We start from the raw sequence: 14,767 nt of genomic DNA on the forward strand, positions 1-14,767 counted from the left end.
TATACAAGAAGCTTGGAGCTTTGGCAGGTTTTGAGATGTTTGAAATATTGAGGCACCGAATAAGTCTCTTCAAGATTAATCCACTCGAATACACGCCATCTTGACATGCACAAACATCATACGTGAATGGAGATATAGCTTCCCATTTGCTATAAAATCATTAGCAGGCGCATGTACATGAATGGAAAAAGGGATTCTTGAATAGGCCAAGGGATCGTTAGTTACAAGCAATAGGCATGAAGGTGTATAAAAGTATACCGCCACAGCACACGTACTGCAGCCATGGTCTGAGGCTAAGTCTAGATTATTATTATCCACTCTCTCAATTTCAACACACATCCTAGTCGGAAATAGGGGGTTGTAAGACTGATCCCAGCACTCATCGGCAACCGATCATTTAAATGTCACCGGAAAAAAAAGAAAAACACCTCAAAACTCATGATCTCCAAAAAAACAGGACAGTCAGCCGTTCCCCCCTACTTCGCTCCCTGGCAGCTAAGCAGCAACGAGAGCATCGATCTCTCCAGCAAGAGATATCGTGCAAGCAGGCACTACCAGAAGGGATGTCAAGCTCTGCTGTGTCTCCAGCAGATCGTACATAGGGCGCATTCCCCAGAGATAACAAGCTGCAAACGAGAGAGTTTGATCTGCAAAGGTGGATGCTGATGTGCATCCCTCATAAGTCTCTCTTGTTTCCTCTCCTACTGCTTCTCTAATGGCTTCCGAGATTGTTATGCCCGCAAATAAAAAACTTGGCAATTAGCACACGCACCATATAACCATGGTTCCCAATATCGGCTAAGTTCGTTCTATGATTGATGGTAAGGGAGGCACCATACACCATGGTTCCGAATATCGGCTAAGTTCATTCCATGGTTGGTTTGAAGTGATGCAACCTCCAAGCTAATCAATCATCTTTTGTATAAAGTCGCCATGCCTAGAAACTTACTATCATCACCACCACTTCTAAAAGTTGCCCCCGCCCGACATACATCATCAACAAATTGAAGGTACATTTATACGGATCTACATGCATTGTTGTCCCCAAATAATCTATTATATTAAATGCTTTCTCTATGGTTCAAATATGTCAAAATATTCGTTGAAGAAGAGAAAAATAAGAGAAAAAAAGAGAGAAAAATGATTTTATTTTTTTGTTTTAGCACATTTGGTGCATCTTAGGGATTATATATATTCTTGTACAGACTCCATACAAAAAAATAATATGGGCTGATATAGGATCATTCTAATAAAAGAAAATAATACTCGCACTCGCTGATATAAGTTATTATGTCTCTAATAAGATCATGCGAATAAAAAAAAATAATACCGACTGAAATAAGATCATGCTAATAAAGAAAAATATTATAAATTGATACGGGTTGTTATGTGATCCCTAAAATTATGCTAACAAAATAGAAGACTTGAATATTTTCTTGTTTTATTCTTGATGCTCCATTCAATTGTTTTAGCAAGAAATGGTTGAATAAGTTCCTATTACGCATCTATGTATATTTAAATAGCTCACACTCCACTGCAAAATTCACATCAAAAGTTTAGATAGATCCAGCTTATATTTGTTTATTTCTCATTGGTAGTGAAGGTGATATTACAATGATCTTTGATGCTTAATCATCGTGCACATACAACATAATTCATAAAATTCCAAATAGCATGCTCAACATTATTAAGCCAAAGAAAAGTCCATCTAATGCTCGATGTATCGCTTTACTCATTCTTATGTTATACAATAGTTGAATACATGCATGAATTAGTCCCGTCAATTCTCGTTTTAACAATGCGAGTGAATTGTTGGGCCATAAAGAGAATATAAGTTGAGGGCATTAAGAAGTTGGTCATTATTCTACCAAGCAAACATCCAAAAACACAACTCATTCCACTTGTCAAAAGTTATAGCATAGGCATTTATGGAGAAGTTCTATGACTAGATTTCTTAATTAACATATAAATCTATAGATTTGTTAGAGTTGGCTAAAGTAGGGCATGGTAAGTCATTGCCAGCTTCTACTTGCGGTCTCCGTGCATTTCATGTCATTGATTCATCTTTATTGATCCAACACTAATAAAAAAAATTATAACAATCCTAGACCTTACTCGAAAAAAAATAGCTAGAAGGTATTATTTAGATTCTTTTACACACACACATATATATATATATATAAGTACCGAAGATTTATCTAGTGCATAGTAAATATAAGACTAAACATGCGCTCGCACAAGTCCTCACATAGTTATCCTATTTAAGCCACAGCATCCTCCAATCATTCATACCATAAATCCAATCACAAATACTAAAATTAGACGTGGCGAACTGAAATGGACTCTTGCAGTTGTATCCCCTAGTTTATTTGGACTATGAACTGTTCGCTTTGATATCATTTGTAATAACTTTGAACCCCATCCAAAAAGACTAGTTAGAAGGTTTTATTTAAATTTTTCAGTTCTCTATATAAATATCTAAGATCTATATAATATATAATATATAGCGGGAAGCACAGACCTGTACACTCTCTAAAAGACGGGGCCTCACAACAGCCAACAAACAGCGCGCGGAAAAGTTGATTCATGTTTGCTTAATAAGCATATAAATGTACATATATTTGTCAGATACGGCTAAAGTAGAGCATAGCAGCCTGCTTCTGCTTGGGGTCTTGGTGCATTCACCGCCGACCATTCATCTTTTATTGATCCCGCACTGAGAGCGAGATTGTGTCTTGTTTTTTCAGCAGAAGTAGAGGACGGCTGGTCTGACCTTGTTCTTCTCTTTTCCCTCATCAGCTAACCCAGTTCAGCCAAAATAGAATTTATGCAGGTGTCCGCAGCTTATTGCTCTTTTCTTTTCTTTTTCTAATGGCTTGCTTTTCATAAATCCAACCGTTTAGCGGGATGCTGCGCCGCCTTGAGCGATTCCCTCCAAGTTTAAAACAGAAGAGGCGAAAACTATTATGGCTACGATTTGTCAAGCTTCAGGGGATGCTATCAGGAGGAGCGTGTCATTCATGCATAAAGCTTCATTAAATTTTATTACACACGACTTTTCTCTTGAACATGCTGAACTTGTCAACCAAAACTTCTGTCATTTTTTTTGTAGACTGAATCATTCTCCAAATTTTTTGGAATCATATATATCTTAAGCAAGAAATATTTGGGGAATACAATTTAACAATGTCAGCTATTGGGGGCGGAGGTGATAATGCTGTTGTTACTATTTTTTCTAATCAACAATATTTACTTCCTTTTTTTAATTTTTGATGTATACTATTTGGATTATAAATCTCTCCTCTTAATCGGTTTGTGGACAACGCTTAATCTGACATAAAAAATATAGCTTTTTGTGATAAGCATTACTAACAAAGGTCAGGTCTGCGGTTTATGGTGAAGTGCTAATTGCTGGTCATTTTCTGACTAAAAACTATATTTCTAGCATTCATCTGTCGAAGAGTTTTTTTTTTTTGATAGAAATCTGTCGGAGAGTTTCAAAGGAAGTAAAATACAGCAAGTCGACAACCAGTTTGTTGAGAATAGAGCAGGTGGTTTTGATCTGAACTTCCTGGCATCTTTAAATCATAATGCTTGGAACAAAAACCAGGTAGGATAAGGGTACCAGATCGATTGGGAACACTCCCATAAAAATCTCAAATCCTACTCATATCTGATTCCAAAACAAGGAGAGAGGAATCCAAAATAACAAATAAAGGAGCTGGAATATATAAAGGCAGATATGCAAGTTTTCTAAACAGATCTCCTTGCAATTTAAAGATTCCTGGAAAGGCTTCATAGCAACAGAAGTTGCAATAGATAAGATTGAATATGTTCTGCTCTAGCCAGAGGTCAAATGTTCTACACACATAAATCCCAGTAGCAGCAGCAACAGAATTAGCACTTAATATAAGAAGTTCAAGAGCATATACCCCAAGCCATCATAAGGCAGCATCAATCATGGCTGTCACTAAAATTCTTTGATTACAGAATAGTTGACAGCTTATTACAGAACTCACTGCTCAGATTTTCAAGATGATACAAGCAAGATATATATAGACATGCTCACCACCCAGATATTTTGGCAATTACAATAGAAAAAGGAGTGCAGCAAAAAGGAAATAGAAAAAAAGAACAAAACAAAACAGAAAAAAAAGAAAAAAAAACAAAACAAAAAAAACTGCAAAGTGCATATGTACACTCATGCTGGTGGATACAAAGGAATCACAGATTCTGGGCAATCTGTCCTCCTTCCAGCAAGGGAGTAGTATGCAAGTATCTGAGCCTGACTATCTACACCACCCCGTCTATCTTCAAATTCATGATAAGCAATATCTTGTCTAGGAGGGATGAATTCTATGTTCCAGAAGGGGCGGGCCATGGCCATAAGGTCCTTGCCAGTTGGTGATGCCTTGTATCCCTGCACCCATAAGTATCTCAATGAAGGAAGCTGCATTGCTGCAAGGGCCAAAGCACGCTCACTAAAGCAACAGCTCCTCAACTCTAGCTTCTGTAGGCTTGGGCAACCTCTTGCCAATTGCAGAAGTCCAAGATCAGATTCACCAACATTACCCAGGAGAATCCACCGAATATTACTACTGTTCTCGCCAATGTAACCAAGACCCACATCTGAAAGACCTCCAGGTCTCAGATAAAAAGCAAACCTTCTAAGCTTGGTGCAACCTCTCAACAAAGCACGAACCCCATTGTCGAGGGGTAACTCTGTTATCACCTCTTCTCTATCAAGCAAAACAAGACGAAAATCACAGAGGTTTTTGCTGAAAGTGCCAACAGATTCCAGAGCTGCATTGGTGATATCAGACACATATACTGCAAGATATTCCAGTTCAGGACAGCCCTGAGCTAGAATCGACAGCCCTATCTGTGAAACTCTACCTTGTTCATCCTCTGGGCCCTGTTCATCATCCCCTCGCTCTATTCTGAGCCTTCGAAGTTTCTTACATGTCTGAGCAACAACTTCTAATCCTCGGTCTCCAATAACATTCCTCACCTATTAAGCAAATTAGAAGAACAATCAAGTGAAAGGCAGTCTAACCGAACAGAAGACCTAAAACTGGTGGAATGAAATGACAAAGAAAGTTGTTACATATGCTACCTCAAGAATTTCTAGATTGGGGCACCGTTGAATCAGCTGACAATGATCTTCAGTGCTGAGAAAAGTATACTGCAGGTCTAGCTTCTTTAGTGAAGCAGCAAATGGAAATATTATGTGCATTTCATTCATCCCCATATAAATGAGACCCAAGCAGCATAGCCTGGGAGGAAAGCAAACCCTCTCATACCTGTTGATTTCTCCTGCTTGATCATTAAATGAGCCCCCACCGAACTCTTCAAGTGCTGTTGCTGTGCGGAAAAAGCCAATTAGATCAGAGACATCACACTCACTGATCTTCAAGGAAATCAAAGACCGGCAGTTCCTGGCTAGTAGCTCAAGGTCCTGTGGCGAGATTCTAAGCTCTGTCATATAGAAATTCAAAGTCTCAAGTAGAGAATTATTGACAGCAAGCTCATGAAGCCATTCACCATCATTCTCAGCAACAGAGCTTTCTTCCAAAAATAAAGTTCTAAGGCATCTGCGGATAGACATTATGAAACATCAGTTATTTTATTAATAATGGCAGAACAAGCACTGGACAATCATCAAACATCTTCTAGATACATAATACCACAAAGCACTTTATACAACACAGAATCACAAGCAAAAGCACCATGCAATCAGATCACCTGCATGTTAATTAAGGATACATTCCCAAAGATATCCTTCGTGAATCACAGACACTAATGAAAATCATGGTTTTACAACAACTAACATCCAAAATATATTCAAAAGGATAAGTGAAAAATCACAGTTACCGATGAAAATCATGGCTTGGGATGTTCATTAGTTTTATGCTGCTTTTACTAACCGGTCAATGAAGTGTTTATGCAAACATAATTAAAACCAACAAAACTTTTCATATCTATCTGTGTGGCTTTTGAGTCCTTTTCTTTTTATCACCGCATAGCTAATAACTTTTAGAAATCCTTTGCTATCAAGGTTTCCTTTGGCACTCTTTCTTAACATAACAGCCTAGTTGGTTTTCCCTTTGCTTTCTAGCAATGTGTTTAAGGATCCTTGAACACCGGTCTCAAAATGAGCTGAAAGCTAGAGGGAGGTTTCTAAATGGAGGAGGAAGACAATTCCAGTTGCGGTCAAAGGGTTTGGGGATGCCACTGTGTTAGAGTTCGAGAACCAATTCTTATTTCTTCTTTCTTGTCTTTCTGTTAACAATAAATAACAGGAATCTTTGATGCTGTTTTTGCAATTGGACAGTACTTTCCAAGATATATAAGATCTGAAAAAATAAAGTTTCATTTTTGTAACTATCCCAAATAAGATTTGCCAGTCTAGGGTGAAATTTGAAAGATAACTATTTTTCATGTCTATTCTTGTTAATGTTGCAAGTAGCATAATCAATCATACGTTCCATCTGACCAGTACGAAAGGTGCAACTCACCATCCCACCACAATATTTTTTTCCTTGCACTTCATGTTAAAGGCTTAAATGTCTTTTTCATCACGTATATAACTGAAAAATCATGACTGGGCCCCCAAAAGAAAAAGTTGTCTATGCATGCCAGAGCTACTGAATCAAAAAAGAATCAATAATTTGCAATAAAGGGTGTTGAAAAATCTTTCAAATTTCTAAGAATGGAGGCCCTAGTTAAATCTGCTTTTAGCATGCTCCAGGAAATAACTATTTTAACAGGCCAAGCAACATGCCTCACACTGAGTGAAATTAGTGACAAGCACACAATTAGACAGGGAATAACAGTAACTCGTGCCAATATAAACCTGCAGGGGAAAAAATCTCTACCAATGACATCATATATTATTCACATGATTTGTGGCCACATTCCCTATGTCATATCCTCCATCACCATACCATCCCCACTCCCACCACCCTGCAGCTGGATGCATCAACTAGCATCTCTCAGATCAGCACAGGATGCCAAGAATAGGCATATACATGAGAAATATTAATTTTCCTGAAAGGGACAAGGCTAAATAACATTTTTCACAATCTTCAGTATTGTGACAGCCTGTTAACTGTAAGTTGCCAGTGCTTTACCAGAACAAGATGTTATTATCTAAAATAACCTCAATATGCTATAAAGTTGAAGCTCCTCAAGAGTTTTTCAATTGTATCATGCAAGTGTTTTCATTCCCTTGGAGCAACATGAAGAGATCCTTTGCAAGTTATGAATATAAGAGAGATGTCCACATGGCATGCAAAAGCATTTGAAAAAACTAAGATGTGACAGAAGATCTTCTGAAACTAAACAATGATATGAAATATAAAACTATTAGGAATAAAAGAGGGCGTCCTTCACATGGCAGCTTCGAGATAGGAAAATATGGAGCAGGGTCAGCGGAACCATCCCGAACTAGGCGGTTTCAGTCGTACCGAGCCGTCACGGTGGTGGACCGGGACGGTTTCGGCAACGAAAATGAAACTTGTTGCCGAAGAGGGAGAAGGAGAAGGAAAGAGAGGAAAAAAGAGCGAGCAGGAGAGAAAGGGACAGGGAGAGGAAGACAGAGGGGGGTGGAGGCCGGCCGGCAAGCCGCACGAAGGACGCTCCTTCGAGCTCTGCAACCAGGTCCCCTGTTTCGTTTGAAACAGGGGTCCGGCTGCTTTTTTAATTTCACGATTTCTAAGTGAAGTCGGTAAATTATTTTTAATTTCGATATTTTTAAGTGAATCGGCAAGCAATTTATCGACTTTACTTAAAAATCACGAAATTAAAAAGGCGGCTAAACCCCTATTTCGAATGAAATAAGAGACCCGACCACGAAGCCTTCCTCCGCCTCCTGCCCGGATCGCTAGCCTCTGCCGGCATCCACCACCCTCCTTCTCTCTACTTCCCTCTCTCCCCCTTCTCTCTCTTTTCCTCTCTCCCGTTCGCCCTCTCCCCCACCTCCTCTACTATGTCGAATAGGCCCAGCATGGCACGGTGCGGGCCCGTACAAACACGTGCCGCTCGGCAACCGATCCAGAACTTGGTACTGGCACACCAGACCATGATATGGAGTTAGGTTGGCAAACCTAGAACTAGACCTAGAACCTAAGCCGAGTCAACTTGGTCATTTTCAGATTCACTAGCTCTGTAGCTCTTAGCAATTCAGATCAAATAACCAGTTCCTTCATCAATCATATAATATAGTCTGGCTCTAAAATAATATTATGAGAGATTGGCAACATTGATTGCTATCCCATCACCAAGATTCATCTCCAGCAGCACATTAAAAATTCCATAATACACAACTAGAGAAATTGGATAGCACCACTATTGGTTTATGTTAAATCTAGAGGGACTGAACAGCTCCAACCTCTACTACTAAACTACTTGGCCAAGAAAATGTCAATGAGCTACAATTCATCACCAGTAACCACTTGGACTCGGAGCAGTCAGGACTCTGGATCAAACTACCGAATCCAGTCAGTCTTTAGAACAACATAAATTTTAAATTTAGACACCAGAAATTATTATGAAAGAGACTAGCCATATCTAGAGGCTGCCTTCGCCAAGATTTGTTGCGTCCATATGGAATCATATTCATATTTAAAAAATGCTATAAATTCCATTCTTTTAGAAGGAAAAAAAGAGGCCAAAAGCACATCAATTAATATACTACAAAGGGCAGAAGAATATAGAATAGCAACAAAGAGCGAAGGCAGCAACATTGGCCCAGAATTATAAACTATGCCAGTTCAGCTCTGCTCTAGAGTGCATGGTGAGCTCAATAGTAAAGCAGCAAACATTTTGTGAATATCTCAAACTCTCACATGCTGTTACCTTACAATTTAATTGTTTGTCTTCCCTTCTCTCTCTCTCTCTCTCTCTCTCTCTCTCTCTCTCTCTGTGTGTGTGTGTGTGTGTGTGTGTGTGTGTGTGTGTGTGTGTGTGTGTGGAGAAACTACTCTTCAACTTGAAGCACATAAAAAGTGTCTGACTATTCGTATCTGTAATCATGACTACCAAGGCTAATGGAGTCTACTCATTCTGAACACAATCAGTAATCATGAATAACTCAAAAAATAAAAAAAATAAAAAGCTGCCTCCATTACAACAAAAGAAGAAATTTGCTGAGAAAGACATTGTGGAAATTAAGAATGAAGATATCTATTTAACTTGTTGGAATATGCTCTGGAAACAAATATAACAGGCAAAGAACTATGACATCATTCTTGCACCTGGCGAAATTAACAACAATCCTAGGATTGAAGAGTATAGCATTAAGCATGTGAAATACAAGCCTGGAGAAACAAGCATGTGAATCGATGTCAAAAACACATCAATTATCACAATTTGAGGTGTCCAACAACATGTTTGATACATGTTGAGAAATATATGAACTAATAGAAAGGTACTATGAAAACTATTATAATTCGTCAGAACAATAGAAAATACCACCTTAGACATCAAACACAATTAAGTGAGATTGACTAGTTATATTCGTAGGCTGCTTTTGCGATGATAGATTTTCTAATTAGAGAAACATATTTATTTCAGACGAAAGCAAAATGCTGTAAATTCGGAGAATAAATAAGATTATAATAGGCTAAGAAGACATAGATTAAAGGGACAAGAAAATAACACCGAACACTGTTAGCCCAGAATTATGAACTACGACAACAAGCTCCGGAGCCCCTGGGAACCTCGAGAACAAAACCTCAATAGAAAAGCATCGATCTAAGATCTCGTGTGCCCAATCTTAAGAGACCCCAATTCGAACTTGCATGATCCTATAAAAATCAGGCGAGTACACATTCAGCCTTCCGTCACGAAGCTGAGAAAATATATTAGCAGCAGGAAGCCAAAGCCCAAGAGGGAATAAAGAGACCATGGACATGCTCTAGCATCATATCCATAATTCAGTAGAGAACATACAGAGGCAAGCGATGAGTAAAATCAAGATACCATGACTCGATAAACGGTGATAGGTATAAAACAATATCCGATCGACTCAAGCGAAACATAAATATTAACTACTGGTGTGTGTGTGTGTGTGTGTGTGAGAGAGAGAGAGAGAGAGAGAGAGAGAGAGAGAGTAGAACGCTTGCGGGGAAAAGAGAGCGTAAACTCTGAGGTAGAAACTGATCAGGTGGAAGGAGGACGACCTGCAGGAGCGGGCCACGAGCAAGAGGCCATCGGTTGAGAAACCCGAGCACTTGTCGAGCTTGAGCGCCTGGAGCATGTGGCCCCTGGCCTTGACGAGGACACCGATATCGGCGTCTTGGACGATCATCCGGCGGAAGTGGACGGCCTTGAGGCAGTTGAAGGCGCCGGCGATCTCGCAGACCCAGGGGCCGGCGTAGCCGCCCCAGTCCTCGGGTATGAGGTTGAACATGGCCGCCCGGGGCTTGCCCTTGAGCTTGAGGGACTCGAGGCGAGGGAAGCGCTCCCGGAGCCGATCGGGGCTGGCGGAGTAGCAGATGGCGATGGTGATGTGCTTACGGGTGATGGCATCGATGCGGTACCACTTCTTGCAGACCAGGGAGACGGCCTCCCGGTCGCGGGGGTCGTCGATGTACCCCAACACGCACTCCAGCGCCAGGTCCGATATCCCCAAGCTCATCACCCGATTGAAGCTCTGCCGCTCCATCTCTCGGAGACGAGGACGGCCTGCTCCACCGGCAGTTGATCCCAGAATCAAGACAAGATGGCGCAGCAGCTACGAAGGAAGAGGCATTAACGGGGGGGAAGGAGAAGGCCAAGAGGAAAAAGAGGGAGGACTGACTATATCGGCAGGGGCTACACCAAATCAAGAGCCGGCGGTAACAGCCCTGCTCGGAGGAGGGGACCGGACGCTGAATCGAGTGCAGCGGCAGGTCCGCTTCTTGGAAAATAATCATTCTTTTATAAAAAAAGAAACAAATACATCGGCCCTAATTTTAGTGGCCCTTTTGTTTCTTTCCACTGACAATGGGATGGGATCCACAGAAAGAGAGAGAGAGGGCCGGTGGTGGGGGACTGGGGCGCGGCTGTCGCTGTATGATCATCCATCCCTCGCACTACAGTACTGCACTGCCGATAATCAATAATTAAACGGGAGAGGGAGAGGGACTTACTTTATCATAGAATATTATAATAGAGTGGAAGAGGGAGAGAAAGTGGCTCCCGGGCCCGCCTCCACGATAATGATAATAATATACATCTTTTCAGAGCGCTTGGAAAGGAACCGCCACGGGACCGATCCATGGAAGGAGTGGGCCCCACCTCACTACGGACGGGAGAGAACAGGTGACGTGTCCTCTCGGGCGGGAAATTATTGCTGGTGAAAGTAATTTTAAAATGACCGAAATTGACAGCTGTAGCGCAATCGGAGGACCAGTGACCCCCGGCGTCCTGCAGTCCGTTTGATAACCGAAAGGGAACGGAGCAAAATGCCTTGATTCACCAGCTCAGCGACTTAACCCTTCAACGTAAGGGAAGGAAGGAAAAAAAAAAAAAAACACGCAAGTGCAAATTATTGCATGCACCGTATGCATCACATCATCACATAACCGACCGCGGATTTTTTTAGACCCATTCATCAAACATGCATTTAGATGCACCATCATAGAAACTGACGATCGTGCCATCCATCAAGCATGCATTTAGATGCGCCACTATAGAAACTGACGACCGCGATCGGCTACAGATGCAGCCATGCTGGTGCTATAATTGCTTAAAGCCAACGGAACTCTAGCTACCCTCCTCTCCCGAGCAAACGGTAGGGAATTAGCGTCGCCCACATTCTGATCTCTTAAGCAAACGTGGCAAAAAATTATTGGCTCGATGTATCAACTCAATCGTACCGTTGAGTTGAGTTGATACACCGCGCATAAGGTATACTTTCACCAATATCTTCATCTTGTGCATTTGAAAAATTATATTCTAGATACGGTCCACCAGCTTAACTATAGATCGGGCCTATGAGAGCCTACCTCAAGGAGCTACAATGCTTTTAAAAAAAAAATAAAAATTTCTGCACCGGTGATTGCAAGGTTGGAGAGCCCATATATATCCATGCACGCGGAAAGATTATACCCTAGACCCAGTCTACCAACTTGACTGTTGATTGGGCCTATAGCAGCTCGCCGCACGGAGCTAGGATAGGTAAAGAAAATCGAAGAGACCCCAACGCCTTGCCCGGCCCCCACCTTCTTGCAAACTCCCTCGTCATCCCCCCCGCCCCTACTCCGATTCCAAGAACCCTAACCCTAAATCTCGATTGAGATTTTAATGCAACGACAGGGGGGGATTCAAAATCCATGGAGGAATGATCAGCATCCGGATGCTGAATCCATACCCGATCTGGCAGCAATGATGGATCCACCGCCAGCCATGGAAAAGGAGGACCAGCTGCGGTCCCTGGCGATTTGCCTCCCCTCGCTGTCCCCGTCCCCGTCCCCATCCCGATGGGGCATCGTTAATTGCCTCCGCCACCTCCTTCCATGGCCTCCTCCCCAACGCGCGCACCCCGAACCCCCCTCCCATCCTGGCCCCATCTTCTTGGCTCGAGATCCTCCTCTTCTACATTCACATCACCCCCTGCAGTGCTAAAGCCATGCCCCCTTCGCCCCCTGCCACCACCATGAGATGGACCCGCCCTCGAGATCAACGGTGCGCGCGTCCCCAACTCTAATATCACCTTCATCCCCTCTGCCGCCACCGCCTCGATCACAACGCTGCCGAGGTCACCACTCACCTGGTCTGGGAAGTCTTTATTTTATTAAAGTATTGTAGCTCCACATGGCAGGTTCGTATACGCCCTGGTCAATAGCTGAGCTGGTAGACTGGATCCAAGGTATAAGTTCTCTGAGAGAACAGCCTTGCAATCACCATCATCGTAGATCTGGTCCGGAGGTCTTTATTTTTTTCTTTTCAAGTATCGTAGCTTAGACAATATTCCATTTAAATATGGAAATTACAAGTGCTTGGATCAGTTTCATGACCCAGGAACGCTTCATAAAGCTTCATGGAGGCCGGCTATGAGCCAATGCACGATAGACGCTTGGACAGCACAGACGGGTGAATAGGATATTCCAAGTGTGGACATTGGAAAAGACAAGGAGCGGCAGCTTGTGACAAGAACGCATGGTGAATGTTGTTTTTCCAACAGCTGTTCGGACATGTTCAAAGACCTTGCTGGACCGATAATGATCATCCCTTACGTATCAATTGCACTAAGATCCATGTCATATGCCCTAAAAAATCGATAATATTCTATTTAAGGGTCTATTGGGATGGTTGGGTTGAAAATCATATAAGATTTATGGATCGGACCAGTACTAAGATTATAGACTGAGCTAATCTTACATTCATAAATACTTTAAAGCGGGGCAGTTAGATTTTTCCTAGGAAGGAAAAAAGAAATCTCACCCCAGTGTGTAATACTATAATTTTGTTGGTTGTTCTTGTTCACCCAACAAATTTTATAAAAATTTCGGCCCGATAAAATTAGGCTTTGAGGCAATGACTGATGCTTAGCCGATTAAGATGCGTGAATAAGATATTCCAAGTGCGGACGGTGGAAGAGACAAAGAGCACGGTTGGAATGGTTTATTGAGCAGCAGCATGTGGCATGAATGCAGTTAGAGATAGTAACCGATACTTTAATGGCGGAGAAAAGCATCTGTTGGGGGAATAAGATTTTTCCCCCCAAGTGACACAAATGCCCCCAAGAAGCCGCACGATCGCCGACCCTGAACAGCCGAAGTCGGCGTCCGACCTCGGAACGTCCGACCTCAAGACATCCGACCTAGGAAGATCTTGATGCTCAAGGTCTACCCTTGTCAGCCACCTACTACGGCCGTACTCCTCCGAGGTCCAACTGAGGACCATACCCTGCCACTGCTTCAGCATTTATTGCGCATGGCCGCTGTAACCCTCCGGCTTACTCCACCATTAATGCGGATCTCCGGCTTACTCTACAATTAATGTGGACCTCCGGCTTACTCCACCATTAATGCGCATGGCTCCTGACATCTACGGATCCTCGGCTCTCCACGGCAAGTTAGCCCAGCAGAGTCTGGTCAACCATGATAAGTCTCTGATCTCGGCCATACCTCCGACACCAATGCAATGATTCGCCTGGTAGCGTACTGGTTCGGGTCGTACGACGTCCTCACCGCCGACATCAGCACAATGATTCGCCTGACCGTGCGCCGACCTGAGCCACATGCCGAGCCGTACTATGGCCTCGCCCTGTTACATCACAGGTAAACCGACCCCCACCTATAAAAGGGAGCCTTAGCTTCTCAGGAGGGGGTTGGAAAATTCCGCGCCTTACAAGCACTGTTCATCTCCTCCTTACACTATCTGCCCCCTCCCTGACTTGAGCGTTGGAGGGCCGGCGCCGGAAAACCCGGCCACCGGTTTGTCTGCAGGCACCCAGACGGAGAACGCCGCCCGCTGACGGATCGCTGCCCCGCCGTGAGGACCCCCAGCTCCCTCTCTCCGGCCACCCCAGACGAAGGACGCCGCCCGCCGACTGGTCGCCGCCCCGCCGTGGTGACCCGCAGCTCCCTCTCTCTCGACCGAAGATTGCCCTCGGGTCCAATTTCCAGCAACAGTTGGCGCTAGAGGAAGGGCCCGAGTAGCAGTCATGAAGTTGAGAAGTAAGGAAGCCTCCAACGTCTCCCGGCGTCCCCCGCAAAGTCCTGGACGCTCTGTCCAGAATTCTCCAACTCCGGCTGACCCAGTTCCTCAGGTCCAG

The 14,767-nt window shown here is 43.0% G+C and overlaps 1 protein-coding gene across 1 annotated transcript; it reads right to left on the minus strand.

Moving 5' to 3' along the window:
• Positions 1-3,943: 3,943 nt before the first annotated feature.
• On the minus strand, positions 3,944-11,060 carry LOC103723671 (coronatine-insensitive protein homolog 1b-like). Its single transcript, XM_008814652.4, has 3 exons — positions 10,185-11,060; positions 5,117-5,594; positions 3,944-5,011 (listed from the first exon to the last, which is right to left on the minus strand). Exons 1-3 carry the CDS (start codon positions 10,667-10,669, stop codon positions 4,202-4,204), a joined length of 1,773 nt encoding a protein of 590 aa, XP_008812874.1. The 5' UTR covers positions 10,670-11,060; the 3' UTR covers positions 3,944-4,201.
• Positions 11,061-14,767: the final 3,707 nt, after the last annotated feature.

The sequence above is a fragment of the Phoenix dactylifera genome, chromosome 3 (genome assembly GCF_009389715.1).
Source record: "Phoenix dactylifera cultivar Barhee BC4 chromosome 3, palm_55x_up_171113_PBpolish2nd_filt_p, whole genome shotgun sequence".
NCBI classification, from domain to species: Eukaryota; Viridiplantae; Streptophyta; class Magnoliopsida; order Arecales; family Arecaceae; genus Phoenix; species Phoenix dactylifera.